Raw genomic sequence first — 23944 nt, 5'->3', positions numbered from 1 at the left:
ATTACCATATTTGAACTGTTTGGATAACATGAGGATAAATCAGCAAAGTATAAAAGCCTAAAACAAATACAAAATATACATCTTACACTTTACTTGCATCCCATTTTGTACATCACAGCAATGGTCGGTAGAATAGACTCGCATAACAAAATATCCTTCTAACATTTACAATCAACTGCTCCCAGAAATGAGAACAGTCAAAAACAGGCTACAACATCCTCCTTTGCAATTTAGATGAACTGTTCTACCAACATCCATGTCAACTGTTTATTTCAAAAGCAGCACCAGCCCATGTGGTTTGACCTAAGTTTATTTTCTGCTATAGAAGACAAATTGCTTAAGAGTACCAAGGCCACCATGTCAGACATGAGACCATCCAAGCCTAAGAAATCATCTGTTAGAATAGTTGCAATACCCATTCTACTTCCTTGAATAATAGGTCCTTTCTATACCAGAATGCCGTTTGATCCAGCTGATTGTATCAAATTCTGCATTACAATGGTCCATGTCCTGAACCTGCTGCCCTACAAGAAATGAAATGTGTGTAGTAATAGGGAAACCGAATTGTAAGCTACATTACAGCTAGGTGTTTTCCATCATTTATTAATTGACGCCTACATTTTCTGTCTCCTGACATTATGGAGTAAGAACAGTCTTCAAAAGATAGTGTACACAACCTACATGCATGAGTTAAAATGCTTGTTATAGATATTTTGCCACACTTCTTGAATTGTGTTGCACCATTTGTCAGCATTCCCGCATGGGTCCATCAGATAGTATGTTCTGTTTGGCTGCAAAGAGGAGGATAGGTCACTGTTACTGATTGTTTTATAAAGTGAGTTTCGTTAGCTAAGGGTGAGCTATTAATTGCAATAGACTAATTCATTACTGTATGGACAAAGAAGGTCTTGAAGTTCTTGGCCTCTGGGCGCAGTGCAGGGGACCAGGGGATCTCTCCTTTCAAAACCTTGTTAACTGGGTCCACATAGTAAAGGTGTGGTCCCTCAGTCAACAATAGCTGGCGCCGACGTGCAAACAGCCCCTGTAAAAGCAGAGAGCGATTCTCAGACATAAAAAATAAATCCCTTGCCTGTAGGTAAAGTCAGTAAGTATGGTTCAAGATGCCCCAAATTGATTCCGGGCAGCAATTGCAAACAACTGCCAGAGGAGGGCAGTATGTTACTTTACTGTTGGAAGAGTACAGTATCAAGACATTCACTCCTCCCCTTCAAACTGAAAAACGTACTAAACTGAAAAGTAGAACATTACTGTAATGTGGGACTACATAAATCCTTACCTTCCTTTTGTCCACTGGTCCCATCTTGAGAATCAAATTATTCTCCACAAACTGATGCCTTAATACAGAAAAAAAGTAAATTCTCCAAATCTTTCTTGATACAGGTCACACAGTATATAATATGTTATTGTTGGCATTGTATTGCCTTTAGGTAAAGTGCTTCATGTTTAATAGATATCATACATATAATTGTGTAAATATTGTAAGTAAACATAGGAATCCCAATGGACGAGAATGAGATCAACTACAGTATGTGTCAATATTATGGTGAGATAATATTGACAGTAAATCAGTCTTCTGACACTTTGTCCACAAAAACATGTTTTGCTCGCAAGGACATCGCTGCAGGCCTACCAGGGGTTTCTACTTGTCTGCTTCTCAAGCAGTAGCCGCTTCACCTCAGTGGAAAACTGCAGGTCCAGCTCAAAGGAGTTGTTGTCCAGGTCATGAATGTACTGCTCGATGTTGCTGTTGGGCCTTTGTGCGGGGTTGGAGTTGGGGATGGGACTGGGGTTGGCCACAAACAGTGGTTGGAAAGAGCTGGACTGGACGACCTGCATGTTGCTGAACTGGCTGAGGAGGTCATCATACTGTGGATGGAACCACATCATAATCGGGGTGTTTTCAGTACAGATTACAAAACAAGGACACGCTAATTTGACATATTGGGGAATCAATATGTCAACAAGGATTTGTGTCAACCTTGATTTAATCATAATATGTCAAGAGGGAAAAACCTACGTTTCCATAATAGTCCTCATCATCCTCAGCCATGGCTGGCAGGTAGGGGGTGAGTTTGGGGGGTGTCTGTAGGTGAAGGTTCTCCCATGTGACAGCCTCAAAGAAAGAATGGGCTCTGAGAGGGCTGTACCCACCCATCTCCTCACAACCTAATCGGTTGGAGGGATCCAAGCACTACCACAAAAATAAAGCAATCATTAGTTAATAATGACACTCATTGGGTCATAGTATGTAACTGAGGAACAACAACAGAATGTATTTTAATCATTCATATGATTAGACTCACTAGAAGCTGTTCCACTAGATCCTTCGCCTTAGGAAAGAATTTATCAGGAAATTCATACTCCAGTTTAATAATCTTCTGGAATTTCAGGTAGTCATTCCTGGTGAGCAAATAACATCATCAACCACATGGACAGACAGAAGATCATATGAGAGCACAAGGCACATTTTAGAGCTTGTGTCATATTGATGTCTTCTGTGGGGCTTGATTGCCTGAAAGTGGCAGATGCATACAGTATACACAACGGTCACTGTACTTGGCTTTGAAAGGGCTTTGAGGTAAATGTGTTGGTTTATAGTTGAACCATGAAGCTGCTGCCATGTGACAGAGTGACTGCCTCCAGGCACTCAATACACAAACAAGTCATAAACACCACAGCCATAACTTCCTGTTATTTCACACAGTGTTTTTAGACTGTGATAACAAATAGACTCAATCGATTCCCAAATAACAAAGTGCACTTCTGCAAAGCCCCTGACGATGTCACTTCTCAAATACTTTACCCGAATATTAAAAAAGAAAAAAGAAAAATAATGTATAATACGTGACTTACCCAGCTCTAAATGGAGGTAATCCTGCTACTAACTGGTAGATGATACAGCCTAATCCCCAAAGGTCAGAGCTAAAACACACCAGAAAACATGAAAGATTCAGTTAACTTTTTTCAGTGTTGGGTTTTATCATAATGATGTAAACATGGCCAGAAATACACTAGTCTTGTTCCCAGCTGCATAAAGCATTGCAAGTGAGGCTAGAAGTGATACACTAACATATAACTACACAGAGAACTTGAATATTGGATTCAAATCAGGGTTCTGAATGAATTCAAGTCAAACTACCTTTTGCAGGCAGATTTCTGAGTCAGTAGCTCTGGTGAAACATACTCAGCTGTTCCAACAAAGGAGTTCGCTCTGTCTGCAAAACAAAACAATCATATGAAGATGTCTTGAGTCACTTGTGCTTAAAATGGCACAATTGACTCATACCTATTAAAATTATATTCTGAGTACTGTGTAACCAGCCATTTGCTATAATTTGCTTCCATATCTATGAAGTCCACATAGAGACCATTGTGCATGTGCCTATAAATAACAAAAACCCTTTTCTGTTAGCCTTTAGAGAGGTATAGATAGATAAGTTAACCACAATACGATAAGGGGTAAACAAACCAATGTACTGTATTCTGTCTATCAACAAACTGGAGGAAAATTACACAGACAAAGCAATATGTGTTACATTACTTTGTGTACTATCTGATGAGAGTTGTTTTGCAGTTCCAAAGTCTGTTATTTGAATGTGCATGGCCTCATTCAGTAAAATATTCTCTGGTTTGAGGTCCCTGTAAAGAAAAAGCCACACCATTTAAAACCTTCAAATAAAATTAATATCATGACATACAGGGCCTATTTTAACAAACCTAATGCAGTGGTAAATCTAAGCGCTGGTGATAGCACTATAGGTTCAGGGGTGTGTCAGAAATATATTTGCCATTTTCACAGCCGGAATTATTACTACAATAGCTGGCGGTGGCGCGAAAGGGCTGGGTTTTGATGAATGAACAAGTTGTAGGTGTGACGAGGGCTTGGCCACTCACTGGCCAATCAACGCGTTCCATGGCTTAATACTGCATGTGTTTGTCTCAAGTTCTGTCGGTTATTGACGGTCTTTGCGTTGTCATCACTTCCAATTTGGCTAGAGACACAGTATATTCTCATCCTTGTCCATTTTGGATTGATACTAAAGTTGATGAAATAGCATAGGCTACAGTAACGAGTTTGCTCAATAGCCTATGTTTGGAGTGTTGGAAGTCAACATTGTTGTAATTGGCTTCAATGAGCCTAGCCTAGCCTAGATGTCTTTATGCGTCAAACTTTGCCTAAATAAAAAAAATACTAGGCTCCTGTAAATTGTATTGTACAGTGAGGGAAAAAAGTATTTGATCCCCTGCTGATTTTGTACGTTTGCCCACTGACAAAGACATGATCAGTCTATACTTTTAATGGTAGGTTTATTTGAACAGTGAGAGACAGAATAACAACAACAAAAATCCAGAAAAACGCATGTCTAAAATGTTATAAATTAATTTGCATGTTAATGAGGGATATAAGTATTTGACCCCTCTGCAAAACATGACTTAGTACTTGGTGGCAAAACCCTTGTTGGCAATCACAGAGGTCAGATGTTTCTTGTAGTTGGCCACCAGGTTTGCACACATCTCAGGAGGGATTTTGTCCCACTCCTCTTTGCAGATCTTCTCCAAGTCATTAAGGTTTCAAGGGTGACGTTTGGCAACTCGAACCTTCAGCTCCCTCCACAGATTTTCTATGGGATTAAGGTCTGGAGACCGGCTAGGCCACTCCAGGACCTTCATGTGCTTCTTCTTGAGCCACTCCTTTGTTGCGTTGGCAATGTGTTTTGGGTCATTGTCATGCTGGAATACCCATCCACGACCCATTTTCAATGCCCTGCCTGAGGGACGGAGGTTCTCACGGTACATGGCCCCGTCCATCGTCCCTTTTTTTGCGGTGAAGTTGTCCTGTCCCCTTAGCAGAAAAACACCCCCAAAGCATAATGTTTCCACCTCCATGTTTGACGGTGGGGATGGTGTTCTTGGGGTCATAGGCAGAATTCCTCCTCCTCCAAACACGGCGAGTTGAGTTGATGCCAAAGAGCTCCATTTTGGTCTCATCTGACCCAGTTCTCCTCTGAATCATTCAGATGTTCATTGGCAAACTTCAGGGCCTGTATATGTGCTTTCTTGAGCAGAGGGACCTTGCGGGCGCTGCAGGATTTCAGTCCTTCACGGCATAGTGTGTTACCAATTGTTTTCTTGGTGACTATGGTCCCAGCTGCCTTGAGATCATTGACAAGATCCTCCCGTGTAGTTCTGGGCTGATTGCTCACCGTTCTCATGATCATTGCAACTCCACGAGGTGAGATCTTGCATGGAGCCCCAGGCCGAGGGAGATTGACAGTTCTTTTGTGTTTCTTCCATTTGCGAATAATCGCACCAACTGTTGTTACCTTCTCACCAAGCTGCTTGGCGATGGTCTTGTAGCCCATTCCAGCCTTGTGTAGGTCTACAATCTTGTCCCTGACATCCTTGGAGAGCTCTTTGGTCTTGGCCATGGTGGAGAGTCTGGAATCTGATTGATTGATTGCTTCTGTGGACAGGTGTCTTTTATACAGGTAACAAACTGAGATTAGGAGCACTCCCTTTAAGAGTGTGCTCCTAATCTCAGCTCGTTACCTGTATAAAAGACACCTGGGAGCCAGAAATCTTTCTGATTGAGAGGGGGTCAAATACTTATTTCCCTCATTAAAATGCAAATCAATTTATAACATTTTTTACATGCGTTTTTCTGGATTTTTTTGTTGTTATTTTGTCTCTCACTGTTCAAATAAACCTACCATTAAAATTATAGACTGATCATTTCTTTGTCAGTGGGCAAACGTACAAAATCAGCAGGGGATCAAATACCTTTTTCCCCTCACTGTATGTGTGAGGCACATTCTCAATAAGCGAAATATAGCTTAGGCCTACCGTTGATACTGCATTATAGGACTGAATAATTTAAATACTTTTGTAGGGGTGCGTCTTTGGCAACCAGATGAGAGGCACTCTTTGGAGATGGATACTTGAACAAGTGAAATGAAGTATGCAGGTAGGCATATGTGTGTATGTTTTAGGATGTGCAGTATATTTACAATTAAAGTGTCTTTACCCATAACATTTGCACGTCTATACAAAATACTAGGTTCCTGTTGATTGTATTGTTGCCTATATGCTAGGCAGATTCTCAAAAATGTTTATATGGTATGCAAGTATGTGAATTGTGAATAATGAAAAAGCAGGGCAAAAAGGGCAAAAACCTCCAAAATAATTAATCAGCGCAAGCGAGCTGATGTTAGACAGGTAAATTGCCGAACCTGGCATTAGGGCTGGAAAATGCCAGTGCGCTAGTTTTTACATGATGAAATTGCAAACTAACGTGCGTTTGACACTTGCGCCTCCTTAGCGTCAGCTGAAAATAGAGCCTACAATTTCTAAACAAGGAACATTATAAAACTTCCATTAAAAGTTATTCAAAGATATAAAAATATCAAATAAATTCATGTCAAACTTAATAATACATTGTGAAATTGGTCTTACCTGTGAATTATGCCTTTAGAATGCAAATACTGTAATGCACATACTATTTCAGCAGAGTAGAATCTAGTGCACGTCTCATCGAATGAGCCTATTTTGCTAATGTATTTCAGTAATTCCCCATTTCTTGCATAGCTTATGCAAAAATCTAACAGGAGGCAGTTAAGGATAATGGTACTGTAAGTAAGATCATAAAATAAATGAGACCAGATATTATTATGTAGGAGTCTTGAAGTAGCCCATGTTCTGATTATTTCAAAGGATACACAACCTTTTCACATCTTGAAATGTGAAGTAGAGCTTGACAATAAATGGATGGTCTAAGCTTGACATGATATCCCTCTCTCGCGTCACGCAATGTGCCTTGTTCTCCTTCCGGATGTGCATCTTCTCCAAAATCTTCACTGAAACACAATTCAAATCGATACACTTCACTCAGGATTTATGACTGAATCAAATTCCAGTTTCCTCACTTCAAAGAGTATTATTGTTTAGGACAAATGCATTTAAGTTATAAGCAGAATCTAGGACAGTCACTTGAACGCCACTTGAGGATCATCAACATCATGCAACAAGAGAAAACATTTGTAGTGTCTTACTAGCATATTCCTTCCCTGTGGCCTGTTCTCTTGCCAGCACAACCTGAAACAAGTTCGCAATCAGCAAATATATATTTTTTAACAATCCATCAACCCATTACCAACAATAGAAAATAAAAAGTAATTAATATGACTGCAACTGTAATCCCCACACACAAAATACAACACCATAGAAAACGAATGAGGATTTACTGTTGAATAGGAGCCTTCTCCTAGAATTCGACCAAATTTGAAGTCCTCTGGCTGCTTTCCAGGCTTTGGGGAGGCTTGAGGGCCCTCCATTCTTAGGTGGAGGGACAAACTGGAGTTCAGGTGATTCTTACCATAGAAGGAGGAGGGGAGGAACACAGGATGACGCTGTGCAGAATAGGAATGGCATCATACCTTAAAGAAAGAACGGAGACAGAAAAACAACAGTCACAACACAAAAATACTAAGCTACACCCCACTTTCCCTCCCCTCTCTCACTCTCTCTCTCACACACAAGCACACACACACACAAGAAAACCACCATACAGCGAGTTAACCACAGCTGATAAACTAGCATGCTGCTTCCGCACAGGGAGGGGTCTTTTAAAATATTTTTTATGCATGACTACAGATGCTGTTCCAATTCCTTATAATTACCATTTCATTATTCAAGTAAGACTCAAAGAGAGAAAGGGTCTTTAATAGCTGTTGTTTATCTTATAGAATATTGTCCTGGGACAATCATGAAATTACGGTACCAAGTTACTTTCATTAATTAATTTTATTAGGCTAAGTGATTGTCAGAGCATAGGGATAGACCTCGACTTAGGCTACAACAGAAAACACAAGGTTTAGAGACACTGGTGAATGAGTCCATTGAGAGAAGCAATCATCAAAACAATAGAAACAAGCAGCATGGCGCCCAGCCCTTGCAGTTTTTTTTGTGTAGGGCAGGGCTCCCCAACTGGTGTCCCACGGGCCGAATTTGGCCCGCATTTGATTTTATTTGGCCTCCCAAGTTCTCTGAGCAAAAAAACCAAAAACATATTCACAAACTACCAGTCAAAAGTTTGGACACACCTACTAATTCCAGGGTTTTTCTTTATTTTTTACAATTTTTAGAATAATAGTGAAGACATCAAAACTATGAAATAACACATATGGAATCATGTAGTAACCAACAAAAGTGTTAAACAAATCAAAATATATTTGATATTCTTCAAAGTAGCCACCCTTTGCCTTGATGACAGCTTTGCACACTCTTGGCATTCTCTCAACCAGCTTCATGAGATAGTCACCTGGAATGCATTAAAATTAACAGGTGTGCCTTTTTAAAAGTTAATTTGTGGAAATGCCATCCTTCTTAATGCATTTGAGCCAATCAGTTGTGTTGTGACAAGGTAGGGGGGATATAGAGAAGATAGCCCTATTTGGTAAAAGACCAAGTCCATATTATGGCAAGAACAGCTCAAATAAGCAAAAAGAAACAACAGTCCATCATTACTTTAAGACATGAAGGTCTGTCAATACGGAACATTAAGAACTTTTAAAGTTTCTTCAAGTGCAGTCGCAAAAACCATCAAGCGCTATGATGAAACTGGCTCTCATGAGGATCGCCACAGCAATAGAAGACCCAGAGTTACCTCTGCTGCAGAGGATAAGTTCATTAGAGTTACCAACATCAGAAATTGCAGCCCAAATAAATGATTCACAGAGTTCAAGTAACAGACACATCTCAACATCAACTGTTCAGAGCAGACTGTGTGAATCAGGCCTTCATGGTCAAATTGCTGCAAAGAAACCACAACTAAAGGACACCAATAAAAAGAAGAGACTTGCTTGGGCCAAGAAACATGAGCAATGGACATTAGACCGGTGGAAATCTGTCCTTTGGTCTGATGAGTCCAAATTGGAGATTATTGGTTCCAACCGCCGTGGCTTTGTGAGACGCGGTGTGGGTGATCGGATGATCTCTGCATGTGTGGTTCCCACCGTAAAGCATGGAGGAGGAGGTGTTATGGTGCTTTGCTGGTGACACTGTCTGTGATTTATTTAGAAATCAAGGCACACTTAACCAGCATGGCTACCACAGCATTCTGCAGTGATACGCCATCCCATCTGCTTTGGGCTTAGTGGGACTATCATTTGTTTTTCAACAGGACAATGACCCAACACACCTCCAGGCTGTGTAAGGGATATTTTACCAAGAAGGAGAGTGATGGAGTGCTAAATCAGATGACCTGGCCTCCACAATCCCCCGGCCTCAACCCAATTGAGATGGATTGGGATGAGTTGGACCGCAGAGTGAAGGAAAAGAAGCCAACAAGTGCTCAGCATATGTTGGAACTCCTTCAAGACTGTTGGAAAAGCATTCCAGGTGAAGCTGGTTGAGAGAATGCCAAGAGTGTGCAAAGCTGTCATCAAGGCAAAGGGTGGCTATTTAAAATATAAAATATATTTTGATTTGTTTAACACTTTTTTGGTTACTACATGATTCCATATGTGTTATTTCATAGTTTTGATGTCTTCACTATTATTCTACAATGTAGAAAATAGTAAAAAATTAAGAAAAACCCTGGAATGAGTAGGTGTGTCCAAACTTTTGACAGGTACTGTATATATGTAATTGTTGGACAGTGTAATAACAACAGCACATCAGCACCAAGTGACTTTAATTTTGGAAATATGTTACAAAGTATTCACATGCATAATAGAGAGATACTGTACTTGTGATCGTATACAAAATGTAAGCAAGGTTTGAAATGATTATGTTTTATTCAAATATACAGTGAGGGAAATAAGTATTTGATCCCCTGCTGATTTTGCACGTTTGCCCACTGACAAAGACATGATCAGTCTATAAGTTTAATGGTAGGTTTATTTGAACAGTGAGAGACAGAATAACAACATCAAAATCCAGAAAAACGCATGTAAAAAATGTTAAAATTGATTTGCATTTTAAATTAGGGAAATAAGTATTTGACCCCTCTGCAAAACATGACTTAGTACTTGGTGGCAAAACCTTTGTTGGCAATCACAGAGGTCAGACGTTTCTTGTAGTTGGCCACCAGGTTTGCACACATCTCAGGAGGGATTTTGTTCCACTCCTCTTTGCAGATCTTCTCCAAGTCATTAAGGTTTCGAGGCTGACGTTTGGCAACTCGAACCTTCAGCTCCCTCCACAGATTTTCTATGGGATTAAGGTCTGGAGACTGGCTAGGCCACTCCAGGACCTTAATGTGCTTCTTCTTGAGCCACTCCTTTGTTGACTTGGCCGTGTGTTTTGGGTCATTGTCATGCTGGAATACCCATCCACGACCCATTTTCAATGCCCTGGCTGAGGGAAGGAGGTTCTCACCCAAGAGTTGACGGTACATGGCCCCGTCCATCGTCCCTTTGATGTGGTGAAGTTGTCCTGTCCCCTTAGCAGAAAAACACCCCCAAAGCATAATGTTTCCACCTCCATGTTTGACGGTGGGGATGGTGTTCTTGGGGTCATAGGCAGCATTCCTCCTCCTCCAAACACGGCGAGTTGAGTTGATGCCAAAGAGCTTGATTTTGGTCTCATCTGACCACAACACTTTCACCCAGTTCTCCTCTGAATCATTCAGATGTTCATTGGCAAACTTCAGACGGCCTTGTATATGTGCTTTCTTGAGCAGGGGGACCTTGCGGGCGCTGCAGGATTTCAGTCCTTCACGGCGTAGTGTGTTACCAATTGTTTTCTTGGTGACTATGGTCCCAGCTGCCTTGAGATCATTGACAAGATCCTCCCGTGTAGTTCTGGGCTGATTCCTCACCGTTCTCATGATCATTGCAACTCCACGAGGTGAGATCTTGCATGGAGCCCCAGGCCAAGCGAGATTGACAGTTATTTTGTGTTTCTTCCATTTGCGAATAATCGTACCAACTGTTGTCACCTTCTCACCAAGCTGCTTGGCAATGGTCTTGTAGCCCATTCCAGCCTTGTGTAGGTCTACAATCTTGTCCCTGACATCCTTGGAGAGCTCTTTGGTCTTGGCCATGGTGGAGAGTTTGGAATCTGATTGATTGATTGCTTCTGTGGATAGGTGTCTTTTATACAGGTAACAAGCTGAGATTAGGAGCACTCCCTTTAAGAGTGTGCTCCTAATCTCAGCTCGTTACCTGTATAAAAGACACCTGGGAGCCTGAAATCTTTCTGATTGAGAGGGGGTCAAATATAAAAAATGCTAATCAATTTATAACATTTTTGACATGCATTTTTTTGTTGTTATTCTGTCTCTCATTGTTCAAATAAACCTACCATTAAAATTATAGACTGATCATTTCTTTGTCAGTGGGCAAACTTACAAAATCAGCAGGGGATCAAATACTTTTTTCCCTCACTGTATATGTTAGGGCTTATTGCGGTAAATATTTTTGAACATAAGCTCTTTAATCCCACGCCTCAGCCACTCTCAGCCCATCCCACCTATCACCATAGACCACCCTCGTTTGGTTTCCATGTGCCATATATTTTTCAATTGTGCTGTGATGTTTTACATACATTTTGAACCTTACTAATCGTATAGTATCCACAGATTGTGAGCCAAATATGAAAACCTTTCCTACGAGTGTTATTATATTATTTATTGACTTACTGGATAAATAAATAAATTGTGCAACAGTTTTACATGACGACTTTGCAAACTAAGGTGCGTTTGACAGTTACTGCGCATCCTTAGCGCCAGCCGAAAATAGAGCCCACAATTTCTAAACAAGGAACATTATAAAACTTCCATTAAAAGTTATTCAAAGATACAAAAATATCAAATAAATTAATGTAAAACTTAATAATACATTGTGAAATTGGTCTTACCTGTCATGAGCCCTCTCACTCCACCGGGTTACCACCTTAATTGGTTTCCACTATCTTCCACTCTGCTCACCTCCCTCTCTCTACTCAGCCTAACTAGCTCCACCTGTCCCTGCTCTGCTCGGCTCTAATTACTCTGCCAGCTGCGCTGCATTACCCACTAACCTCTCCCAGTATTTAAGGCCCTGTCTTTCAGCTCTCCGGTGTCAGATCGTCTGCAAAGCTCACACCCGGAACCTGTTTGCTCGCGCTTCTGGCTCACCCTGGTTTTGTGACCCCGGACCTGCCTGTTTATTGGATACTCTTCTGCCTTAGGAGATCCAGACCTGCTTCTGCCATTACGACTCCTGATCTACTCTTCAATCCCGGTAACTCTGACCAGCCTTCTGCCTTGCTACTACGTATTTTGGATTCCCTTGAACTGTACTGCTGCCTGGTTTCATTCCGCCCTGTTGTGTCTGTGTCTCCCCCCAGGACTTCTGGACCACCCACCACCGGCTTCATAGGACGCATCGCTGCCACTGGGGGGCACAGACCCAGCGCATTGGACGGGATCCCTGTTACCCTGGAGCCTTCATTCACTCCCTACTTCCCTTTTCCCTTAAGTTTAATAAACTTTCTGGTGTGACGCAATTGTGGTCCTCTGGTCGTCTGTCTGAATCGGTGACAGTACGATCCGACCATTATGGACTCAGCGCACACTTTCCCCGACATGGAAACCGATGAGCATGAGCAGCAGTTCCAGCAGCAGCAACAACAACTCGCCATGCTCATTCAACTCCTCACCAACCTTACCCCAGCCAGTCGGCCCACCAGCCCAGCCCCGAGTTACCTGCCCGGTCATTGCAGCCGCTGCTCCGGAACCCAAGATTGGGAACCCCGAGCGGTTCAACGGCGATTCAACCCAGGTCCGGCCATTCCTGACTAGCTGCCGACTTCAGTTCTCCTTGCAGCCAAGGACCTTCGCCACGGAGGGGGCTAAAGTTGGGTATGCCATCACTCACCTGACGGGCCGAGCTCGACTCTGGGAACAGCAGAGTTCGAACGTCAAACCCCCGCATGTGCAACCTTCGACCTGTTTGCTGAGGAGATGCTGAAGGTGTTTGACCTGGATTCACCCACCGCAGAGGCGTCTGCGTGAACTGTTCCAGTATTCGACAAGGCAGACGTACAGTCGCAGACCATTCCATCGACTTCCGAACCCTGGCTAGACGAAGTTCTTGGAACACACCACCGTTGGTGGACGCGTTCTTCCATAGTTTGGCTGACTATATCAAGGACGCAGTTGGTCTCCCATGAACTGCCTTCCGCGCCTGATGAAGCCATCGCACTGACTGTCAGGATCGACAGAAGGATACAGACCCGTCGTCGTGAGAGGGGGCGCCAAGGTCCACCTACTACCGGCATTCGGAGAGATCCGACTGGGCTCCTGTCATCTACTGCCACTCACCCAGGTCAGCTTGATCAGTCTGAGCCTATGGAGATTGGGCGAGCCTCCCTCACTCCTGCAGAGCGCCAGCGCCGCTTCACCTCAAACCTCTGCCTCTATTGTGGAGGTGATGGACATCGTGTGGTAACCTGCCCTTTAAAGGGCCGAAGCTCACCGGGCGTAGGGGGAGTCCGGTCGAGTTCAATGACCATCCAGTCCTCCGACCGCAAACCCTGCTGCAAGTTCACCTCCGCCTCTCTGACTCAACTCACACCCCTGGCTGCTCTGGTGGATTCTGGCGCCGAAGCCAACATAATGGACGTCAAGCTGGCACGCCAACTGGGACTGGAGAACCTCCGTTTGACACCTCCTATTCCTGCCCGGGCACTGGACGGACACTTACTCGGATCGGTCACTCATGTCACGGCCCGGTCTCGATGGGTCTGTCCGGAAACCATCAAGAAACTATCCAGTTTCACCTGCTCCCTCTCCAGGCCAACCCCTCATCCTGGGTTACCCATGGCTCCGCCGGCACAACCCTCAGCTCGACTGGGTGACCGGGGTGATCAGGGAGTGGGAGAGGACTGCCACCGAACCTGCCTGCTTGCTGCCGCACTACCCCCTCGGCCAGTACCTACTAACTCCGCTCCGGACCTCTCCAATGTCCCAGAATGCTACCATGGTCTCAGAGAGGTGTTTAACAAAGCAAGAGCCACATCTCTGCCCCCTCACCGACCGTACGACCTGTGCCATCGACCTCCTCCCTGGAACAGCTCCTCCAAGGGGTCGTCTTTATTCGTTGTCTGCTCCTGAAAGAAAGTCCATGGAGGACTACATCAATGGCTCTCTGTCCGCAGGGATTAATCCGTTCATCTTCATCTCCTGCTGGTGCTGGCTTCTTCTTTGTGGGGGAAGAAGGACGGATCTCTTCGCCCCTGCATCGACTACAGGGGACTCAACGACATCACAGTGAAAACCGTTACCCTCTGCCTCTGCTCACCTCTGCTTTTGAGTTGCTCCAGGGAGCCACTGTTTTTGCCAAGTTGGATCTCAGAAACGCTTACCACCTAGTGCGGATCCGGGAGGAGATGAATGGAAAACCGCATTCAATACACCAACAGGCCACTACGAGTATCTGGTTATGCCTTTTGGCCTCACCAATGCTCCTGCTGTGTTCCAGGCTCTAGTGAATGATGTACTGCGGGACATGTTAAACAAGTTTGTCTTCGTTTACCTGGATGACATCTTAATTTACTCCAGAAACCTGTCTGAACACACCCGCCATGTCCAGCAAGTCCTTCATCGTCTTCTGGAGAATTCCTCACGCCAAGGCAGAGAAATGTGAGTTTCACGTCAAGACAGTGGCCTTCCTGGGGTACATAGTGGCAGAAGGAAGTATCCAAATGGATCCTGCCAAAGTATCAGCAGTCACTCGTGGCCAGTTCCGGAGAACAGAAAGAAGCTGCAACAGTTTCTGGGGTTTGCTAACTTCTATAGGAAGTTTATCCGGAACTACAGTACCGTTGCTGCCCCTCTCACTGCTCTAACCAGCACCAAGCAACCCCTTCACCTGGACCCCAGCAGCCGACAAGGCCTTCAGTACCCTCAAGGTGAGGTTCACCTCCGCTCCCATCCTCCAGATGCCTGATGTGGACCGGCAATTCATTGTGGAGGTGGACGCCTCGGATGTGGGAGTTGGTGCTGTGATTTCTCAGTGGGCTGCGGAGGATAGGAAGCTCCATCCCTGTGCCTTTTTCTCACGTCGGTTGTCCCCCTCTGAGTGCAATTACGACATAGGGAACCGGGAGCTGCTGGCTGTGAAGCTTGCCTTGGAGGAGTGGCGTCACTGGCTGGAGGGGTCCACCATTCCATTTCTCGTTTGGACCGATCATAAGAACTTGGAGTACATCCGCACGGCCAAACGGTTGAACTCCAGGCAGTCCCGCTGGGCCCTGTTCTTCACCAGGTTTAATTTCACTCTGTCATACCGGCCTGGATCACGCAACACCAAGCCAGACGCCCTCTCCCGTCCAATTCCAGAAGGATGACACCCCCTCCAAGGACCCTGTGTCGATTCTGCCAAGTCCCTGCATCGTTGCAGCTCTGACCTGGGCTGTTGAGGAACAGGTGCTGGAGGCTCTCCGTAACCAGCCAGGTCCCAGCACTTGCCCAGCTGACCGCCTTTTTGTCCCCGAAGACCTGAGGTCCCAGGTCATTCAGTGGGGACATGACTCCCGCCTAGCTTGTCACCCTGGCTCCACCCGCACTTACAACCTGCTCGCCCAGAGGTTCTGGTGGCCCTCTCTGAGGAAGGATGTACGGGGAATTCGTCCAAGCCTGCCCCATCTGCAACCAACACAAGTCGTCCTGCCAGCCCCCAGCCGGATTGCTGCAGCCTGCCTGTGCCCAGACGTCCCTGGTCTCACATCGCCCTTGACTTTGTCACGGGCTGCCCCTTCAAGTGGCATGACCGTCATTCTCACCATCGTTGACCGTTTCAGCAAGATGGCACACTTCATTCCCCTCCCCAAGCTCCCAACCGCCAAGGGAGACCGCCCAGGTGGTCCTGGAACACGTCTTCCGGATCCACGGACTGCCAAGGGATGTTGTTTCTGACCGTGGTCCACAATTCTCCTCCGCTTTTTGGAAGGAGTTCTGTCACCTGCTGGGAGCCACAGTCAGTCTGACTTCCGGATTCCATCCCCAATCCAATGGGCAGTCAGAGCGGGCTAATCAGGAGCTCGAGAAGGCACTGCGATGCATGACTTCACGCAACCCCCACTCCTGGTCGCAGCAATTGACATGGGTGGAGTACGCACACAATTCTCTGACCTGCTCTGCCATCGGTATGTCCCCTTTCCAATGTGTTTATGGATACCAGCCTCCTCTATTTTGCCAGCCAGGAGGAGGAGGTTACTTGCCCATCTGCACTTGCTTTTGCCCGTCGATGTCGCCGCACCTGGTCACAAGCCCGAGCCACACTCCTCAGGTCCGTTGCCAGCTACACTACCGGGGCCAACCGTCGGAGAATTCCTGCTCCCACCTACCATGTTGGTCAAAGGGTGTGGTTGTCATCGAAGAACCTGCCACTCAGGGTGGAGTCGCAGAAGCTGGCACCTCGGTTCATTGGCCCATTCCCTATCATAAGAGTGATTAGCCCAACTGCTGTCCGGCTCCAACTGCCTAATTCCCTGAGGGTGCACCCCACTTTCCATGTGTCTAAGATTAAGCCCATCCATGAGAGTCCGCTGGTCCCTGCTGCGCCTGGTCCTCCTCCTCCACGGCTCGTCGATGGTGGTCTGGTTTACACCGTCCGCCGCCTGCTTCGGTCCAGACGGAGGGGGTAGGGGTCTCCAGTACCTCATTGACTGGGAGGGCTATGGACCTGAGGAAAGGACCTGGGTGCCAGCTAGTCGGATTGTGGATAGGACTCTCATCACCGCTTCCACCAACGGCATCCTGATCAACCTGCAATCCGTGAGGGGCCGCCCCAGAGGGTCCCTAACCGTCCGGCCCGCTCGGCTTCCTGTCCTGTGCCTGATCCTGTCTCGGGACCTGTCCCATCTCCCGACCACGGCCCTCCGGCTTCCTCCGAGGATGAGGACGTTCACTCGGACCGTTCGGAGGAGTTCTAGCCCTCCTCCGGCTCCCCTCCTCCCGCCCGGCGTGGTGTTGCTCTTGGGACTTCTGGGGCCGTCCCTTGGGGGGTTCTGTCATGAGCCCTCTCACTCCACCGGGTTACCACCTTAATTGGTTTCCACTATCTTCCACTCTGCTCACCTCCCTCTCTCTACTCAGCCTAACTAGCTCCACCTGTCCCTGCTCTGCTCGGCTCTAATTACTCTGCCAGCTGCGCTGCATTACCCACTAACCTCTCCCAGTATTTAAGGCCCTGTCTTTCAGCTCTCCGGTGTCAGATCGTCTGCAAAGCTCACACCCGGAACCTGTTTGCTCGCGCTTCTGGCTCACCCTGGTTTTGTGACCCCGGACCTGCCTGTTTATTGGATACTCTTCTGCCTTAGGAGATCCAGACCTGCTTCTGCCATTACGACTCCTGACTACTCTTCAATCCCGGTAACTCTGACCAGCCTTCTGCCTTGCTACTACGTATTTTGGATTCCCTTGAACTGTACTGCTGCCTGGTTTCATTCCGCCCTGTTGTGTCTGTGTCTCCCCCAGGACTTCTGGACCACCACCACCGGCTTCATAGGACGATCGCTGCCACTGGGGGGCACAGACCCAGCGCATTGGGACGGGATCCCTGTTACCCCTGGAGCCTTCATTCACTCCCTACTTCCCTTTTCCCTTAAGTTTAATAAACTTTCTGGTGTGACGCAATTGTGGTCCTCTGGTCGTCTGTCTGAATCGTGACACTTACCTGTGAATTTTACCTTTAGAATGCAAATACTGTAATGCACATACTATTTCAGCAGAGTAGAATCTAGTGCATAAATTATTTGTAATTATGTACCGGCCCCCTGACCATCCGCTCAAGAAAAAAAGAAAAAAACAGCCTGCGACTGAATCTAGTTGATGATCCCTGGTGTAGGGTACTTTCCACTCCAGACACCTGCCACGGAAGGCAGTGCTCCAACACCATGACAAAACTATAAACCACAGAAACCAGAAGGGTATGTCCCTTTGCACATAGAAATTTACAATTTAGAATAAAACAGCTCTTACTGTAAAAGGTGACTTTTATCAATATATATTCGGCTCTATTTACTCTCAGATTCAAAAATGCTAAGTAGCAGCAAAGTACACATCATGCAAAACTACAAATCCCTGCAAGCTCCTGCACAGCATCTCTAGCTGACGCCTTTGCTAACAGGTATTGTGTCCATTTAAAACTTGCACAAGACAGTTCACAGAATTGTCCGTTTAAAGAAATGTAGCCAATTTATTAATTACTACATTTAACTAACATTAGATAGTTAATCCAGAGATTCTTACCTTTGCTTCGATTCGGCAGTCTTGTCCATATCGTCATGGCATTTGTAGTTCTTTATGATTGCCACATTTGGTGAATGGGAAAATATGGTGAATGTTGGAAAAGCAATTGACCGCTAGGTTTTATGGGTATTATGACTGTGGTACTCTATGACCCTATAATATTACAGCTCTCAGGAGGACTGTAGCCTTCTGTATGTGTGTGGGTAATTGGCCTCCATCAGGGATCATCAACTAGATTCAGTCGTGGGACGTTTTCTTTTCTTGAGCAGATGGTCAGGGGGCTGGAACATAATTACAAATAATTTGTTGACTAAAAATGTACAGCAACAAGCCCAAACAGATATATTTGACTAAAACATAATCATTTCAAACCTTGCTTACATTTGTATAAGATCACGTACAGTATATCTCGCTATTATGCGTGGGAATACTTTGGAACAAAATTAAAATCACTTGGAGCTGATTTGCTTATGTCTTATGTGGTCAAACATTTTAAAAGTTATTTTAAAAATACGTTTTTTTGTTGCTCAGAAAACTTGGGGGGCCAAATAAAATCAAATGCAGGCCAAATTCGGTCAGCTGGCCGCCAGTTGGGGAACCCTGGCCTACATCCTTTGCCAAGAGGTCTGACCTTTATGGCACAGGTCGGTGGTAATACCATAGCAGATAACCAAAACCAACATCATAGCTATGTTAAATGAACCATCCTTCTAGATTCACATTTGTGTATGTTAAAGTAATGTAAAGAGATGGCTGCAGAAGCATAGGCCTAGCCAGATATAGCCGACTAAACTCAACGATTTACGATGTATTTGAGCAACGACTAGTGTGGGCAGACTATAGCTCCGACGTCACATAAAATAAAGTTTTTTATCAAAAACGACGGATTTCAGCACCCAAGTGCGGGCTATTCTTTGGGTGCTGAAATCCCTAGTAAAAAACAAACAAAACTTGACGTCTGAACTCTATCATCGTTGAGTTTACTTGGCTAGTGCTGCCACAGTTTACTGATCAATTGGTAGCAGACACTGAAAGGCTGTTCATTGAAACGTGTTGGTCTGTCAATCAATTTAAATTAGACATCTTTGCAATCCAAATTTGAGAAGACAACTGCACACACGGATGTGCTAAGGTAGCAATCTAACTAGCTAGTAGTACTAGTAGCTGCTGTGAGACCCAACCCCGAAAATGAATCTTACCAGCACACGCTAAGCTGCCTAGCTAACGTCAGTAGTATAAGGTCACAATTTCCGGACTTTCCCCATTCCCACAACCAACTGACAGGTAATGCAACACCGGCAGATACTCACAATCTGGCCAGTGGTTGCTTGCTGCCATGGATGGAAGTCCTCAAGCAAGCTAGCTACGTACTTGGTTCGTTTTTCCGAAACGTGACGTCATATCACAACGGCACATTTTACTCTCGTTCATTTGTAGCACGCGCGTTTGTTTTGAGCAAGTTGAAGACCATTGGTGGGCTATAAATAGATATTGTTGCAATTGCCTCTACTGATAACTATAGCTACTCATCCACTGTTTTGCTAAATAGGAAACAATAGATATAAACCCAATGTATCATTTTATTTGCAATAGCAAACAAGTATGTAATACAATACAAATTAAAGGACATAGTAATTACAGGATTATTGAGATACTTCAAAAATATTACATATAGCTGAAATTGTCATCCAAGAAACTGCACTTCGCCAATTTCCCCTTCTAGACAGTAGCAAGTGTTGAGTCGCAGCATCCTCTGGTGTTTAACTCACATACTGAAGGATCAATGGCTCTAGTGGTGCCATCAGTGCAGACAAATTATATAATAATAAGCCATTTAGCAGACGCTTTTATCCAAAGCGACTTACAGTCATGCGTGCATACATTTTTGTGTATGGGTGGTCCCGGGGATCGAACCCACTACCTTGGCGTTACAAGCGCCGTGCTCTACCAGCTGAGCTACAGAGGACCACAATTATGAAATGAACTGGTCCAAAATAGCTATTTAAACTATAACACAATTGATACAGTCATTTAAAAATGTACATTATTTCAAACAGACAAAACACATTTAATTACAGTATTATATACACAATTATACATCAAAATTACTAATTAGAAACTGCAAATGATCATAAGACAAACCTTATGTAATTTAGTCAATTATAAAGACTATGACACCCCTTGCTCAGTACATTTTCACAACCCAAGAGGTAGGCAGTCTGTGTCCTATTGGCATATGATGTAACAATTGGTAACTTCACTCAGTGGCACAGGTTTCCTCCTTACCTGGTCCCTCTATGCAATAACTCTTCAAGGGATGAGTAAAGACCTCTTTGGGCACAACGGTGGGGATAAAACCTTTAGAGGTTTCGTGTAGGATACAGTAATCAGTACAGATGCATTCTGGCTCACTAGATACAGGACTATTAGGCAAGCTGCTATCACGGCTGAGTGTTAAGTCCTCACATCCAGAGTCACCCTCGCAGGTGACCGAAGGGTCCTGAGAGAAAGAGGTGACTACATCTCCAAACTGGAGCTCCCTAGAGCAGGGGAGCTGGGTGTAAGGGATGTCCCCTGGACCATTTCCATTTGGACTGTGACTGCAGACCCAGTCCATCACTGAGGGACCAACATAGGGAGTTTGACCTTGTGCAAGGGGATATGGTGTTGTAGTTGAACAGTCCTGGTCCTCTGCTATAGGTTTGGCCTCAATAATCAAAGTATCGATGGTCAGGAACTCTTGTGTCTTGCAGGTTTGTATCAGATTGCACTCTGACGCAAGCCAGTCCTATAGAGAAAAAATTATTCAGATATGAACTGTAACCCAGGGACCATTTGAAGATGTTATGAGGACCACTTTGGGAAAATAATAAATAAATGAGTAGACATTACCTGGAAACTTTCATTATAATCTTTGTACAGAGGCTGGAAAAAGGGGGCTGGGCTTGGCACATCATAGAAAGCTTTTATCTTCATTCTATGGCACAAATGATTATAAATGATTTGTGTTTGTGGGCTTCCAAATCAGACTCGCTCTCTCATGACACAATTTGTAAGTATTTTTATGGGTTTCTGAAGAAGACCAGTTACCTTGTGGTGGGGTTGTAAAATACAAACAACAGAACTCCAGCAATCACACAAACTGGAAATACAAACTGGCTGAGGACAAGGACTATAGTTGGTTCTGCTGAAGGAGAAAAATAGTATATGCATCAATGGCTGTGTTTAGACAAGTAGCCCAATTCTGATATTTTTTTCACTAATTGTTCTTTGACCAATCAGATAAACTCTGAAAAATATCTGATGTGAAAAGAACTGATGTGATTGGTCAACAGACCAATTAGTGGAAAAAATATCAGAACTGGGCTGCCTGTCCTTTCTCTATAGCATATTTCGGAACAATAACAAAAAGGAGATAGGTAAGAGTGGTATATGATTTAACTAGTCTGTCTCCAAAGCAGATCTCTCTCACCTTCCTTTGCATCAGTCCTCAATTGCACCAATGCACTCCACGGACTCCACTGTCCTTTATATTCAGAGGAATTTGGATCGGATCTCACTTTCAGAACATATGTGGTATCTGGCTCAAGTCCAGATCCATCAATTAAAAGAGAGTTGTTTCGAGAGGACACATGAAAAACCTGAGAAAGAAATCCAGAAAATAATTTAGCAAACAACCATTGACTTTAATAAGACATTGAAGCATGACTTTTATTACAATGCACTTTACCTCGCCCTTATCACCATGGTATTTGTAGAAGGAGAGTTGGTAATGGAAATCTGTCATGTATGCATGGTGTTCATATCCACTCTGCCAAGTGCATCTGTAGCCCTCTGGAGTCCACTGGACAGCGAGATGACTTGGAGCTGTTGGTTGAACTGATGACATAGAGTTAGTCATTGTCCATATTTGTCAGCTATAGAAAATCATATTTTACACAATCATATTTATTTCATGCAATTTTCTATGCATTGCAAATCAACATAATCTTCACAGGGAACTTACTATTTTTTGATGGTTCAAAGTCTGTCAAGTTGTCATAGTTGATTTGGCAGTCAATGTTATAACAAAGATGTACATGGAAACAATCCATGGTATTAAATGAAGAGCCGTGATACATTAAATTATTATCAAAATGTGCCACAAATGTGCAACCATAACTGTCCACCATCTCCACCAGTGGACATTTGAATGTAATCCTGTGGGGGGAAAAAATATGATTTTTGTGATTCAAATTATATGGGAAATTATTTATCCTCAGCATGTGCACATTATCAATTTTTTTATTTAATGTTGCGTCTTCATCTCTCCACTCCATGTAATGGACAGAACCAGGAGATTCATAACATAAGAATGCATCATCATCACACAAGAAGGCTCACCCATCTTCATCAGACCAGGTGAAATACAACCAGTAGTGGGTGTAGTTGACACCTGCAGGCTCGTCAGTGATGCTCAAAGTACAGGTAATTGTAAACCAATAATCAGATACACAGGTGAGTCGGTCTGTCATTTCTGGAAAGAAACACACCCTTTTATCACAACCTATGTCCACTACGTTATGATATTTTACTCCTGGACATGAATCTGAACATGAACAAAATGGATAGTAGAATGGACTATTGTACTGTACCTCCAGAAGAACAGCCCTCTGATAGTTGGATGATGTTCCAAACGGCACAAAGTGCCAGCAGAAGCTTCATTTTAGCATGAGTCTGTAGGGCTAAACCAGGAAAACATGTAGAAGTCATGTATAATGTGCAAAATTATGCATTTTAACGTCATGTGGAAAGTACACAATGGAAAACATTTCTGAGAAAGGTCCATACTACCTTGTGCGTGGGTCTTGTGGATAGGGCATCTCTCAGAGAGAATGAATGAGTGAGTGAAGTCAAGCATCATGACACTATAATAACGTGACGAGAGGAAGTCAGATCCTCTTATCATATCAAAGATGTTTGCTTCTCCACGCCTTCTGCATGCCTCTCTGTGACAGAGTTGATTACTATCTAATTTATCAAATTAACCCATCATAACATTTTAATGAACATACAGTACCAGTCAAACATTTTGGATAAACCTACTCATTCAAGGGTTTTTCTTTATTTTTACTATATTCTACATTGTAGAATAATAGTGAAGATATCAAGAATAACACATATGGAATCATGTAGTAACCAAAAAAGTGTTAAACAAATCAAAATATATTTTATATTTGAGATTCTTCAAAGTAGCCACCCTTTCCCTTGATACCAGCTTTGTACACTCTTGGCATTCTCTCAACCACCTTCATGAGGTAGTCACCTGGAATGCATTTCAATTAACAGATGTGCCTTGTTAAAAGTTAATTTGTGGAATTTCTTTCCTTCTTAATGCGTTTGAGCCAATCAGTTGTGTTGTGACATTGTATGGGAGGTATACAGAAGATTGCCCTATTTGGTAAAAGACCAAGTCCATATTATGGCAAGAACAGCTCAAATAAGCAAAGAGAAATTACAGTCCATCATTACTTTAAGACATGAAGGTCAGTCAATCCGGAAAGTGTCAAGTGCAATCGCAAAAACTATGAAGCGCTATGAAGAAACTGGCTCTCATGAGGACCGCCACAGGAAAGGAAGACCCAGAGTTACCTCTGCTGCAGAGGATAAGTTCATTAGAGTTACCAACATCAGAAATTGCAGCCC

The 23944-nt window shown here is 44.0% G+C and overlaps 2 protein-coding genes across 2 annotated transcripts; both read right to left on the bottom strand.

Annotated features, from left to right (window-relative positions):
* Positions 1-292: 292 nt before the first annotated feature.
* LOC121569118 (3-phosphoinositide-dependent protein kinase 1-like) lies at positions 293-18524 on the bottom strand. Its single transcript, XM_045221277.1, has 14 exons — positions 18260-18524; positions 7263-7454; positions 7071-7113; positions 6738-6875; positions 6475-6619; positions 3563-3660; positions 3161-3236; positions 2875-2943; positions 2325-2421; positions 2039-2212; positions 1652-1887; positions 1298-1355; positions 890-1042; positions 293-791 (listed from the first exon to the last, which is right to left on the bottom strand). Exons 2-14 carry the CDS (start codon positions 7350-7352, stop codon positions 678-680), a joined length of 1491 nt encoding a protein of 496 aa, XP_045077212.1. The 5' UTR covers positions 7353-7454; positions 18260-18524; the 3' UTR covers positions 293-677.
* Positions 18525-20400: 1876 nt separating this feature from the next.
* On the bottom strand, positions 20401-23151 carry LOC121570431 (interleukin-21 receptor-like). Its single transcript, XM_041881892.1, has 9 exons — positions 23093-23151; positions 22894-22983; positions 22643-22775; positions 22266-22459; positions 21990-22138; positions 21732-21900; positions 21350-21446; positions 21152-21236; positions 20401-21047 (listed from the first exon to the last, which is right to left on the bottom strand). Exons 2-9 carry the CDS (start codon positions 22961-22963, stop codon positions 20517-20519), a joined length of 1428 nt encoding a protein of 475 aa, XP_041737826.1. The 5' UTR covers positions 22964-22983; positions 23093-23151; the 3' UTR covers positions 20401-20516.
* Between the last annotated feature and the right edge of the window lie 793 nt (positions 23152-23944).

This window comes from Coregonus clupeaformis, chromosome 7 (assembly GCF_020615455.1).
Source record: "Coregonus clupeaformis isolate EN_2021a chromosome 7, ASM2061545v1, whole genome shotgun sequence".
Lineage (NCBI taxonomy): Eukaryota > Metazoa > Chordata > Actinopteri > Salmoniformes > Salmonidae > Coregonus > Coregonus clupeaformis.
This window is presented reverse-complemented; position numbering and strand designations above follow the sequence as displayed.

Excerpts from the sequence above, each read along its gene's own strand:
- LOC121569118 (XM_045221277.1), bottom strand. The coding sequence starts at position 7,352 with ATGGAGGGCCCTCAAGCCTCCCCAAAGCCTGGAAAGCAGCCAGAGGAC. Across the intron at positions 6,620-6,737 it reads TCAAGATGTGAAAAGGTTGT|ATTTTTGCATAAGCTATGCA; the intron begins GTATCCTTTGAA and ends GCCTCCTGTTAG. Across the intron at positions 1,356-1,651 it reads CAGACAAGTAGAAACCCCTG|GCATCAGTTTGTGGAGAATA; the intron begins GTAGGCCTGCAG and ends TTCTGTATTAAG.
- LOC121570431 (XM_041881892.1), bottom strand. The coding sequence starts at position 22,963 with ATGAAGCTTCTGCTGGCACTTTGTGCCGTTTGGAACATCATCCAACTA. Across the intron at positions 21,901-21,989 it reads ACCATGGTGATAAGGGCGAG|GTTTTTCATGTGTCCTCTCG; the intron begins GTAAAGTGCATT and ends TTTCTTTCTCAG. Across the intron at positions 21,048-21,151 it reads ATTATAATGAAAGTTTCCAG|GACTGGCTTGCGTCAGAGTG; the intron begins GTAATGTCTACT and ends TTTTCTCTATAG.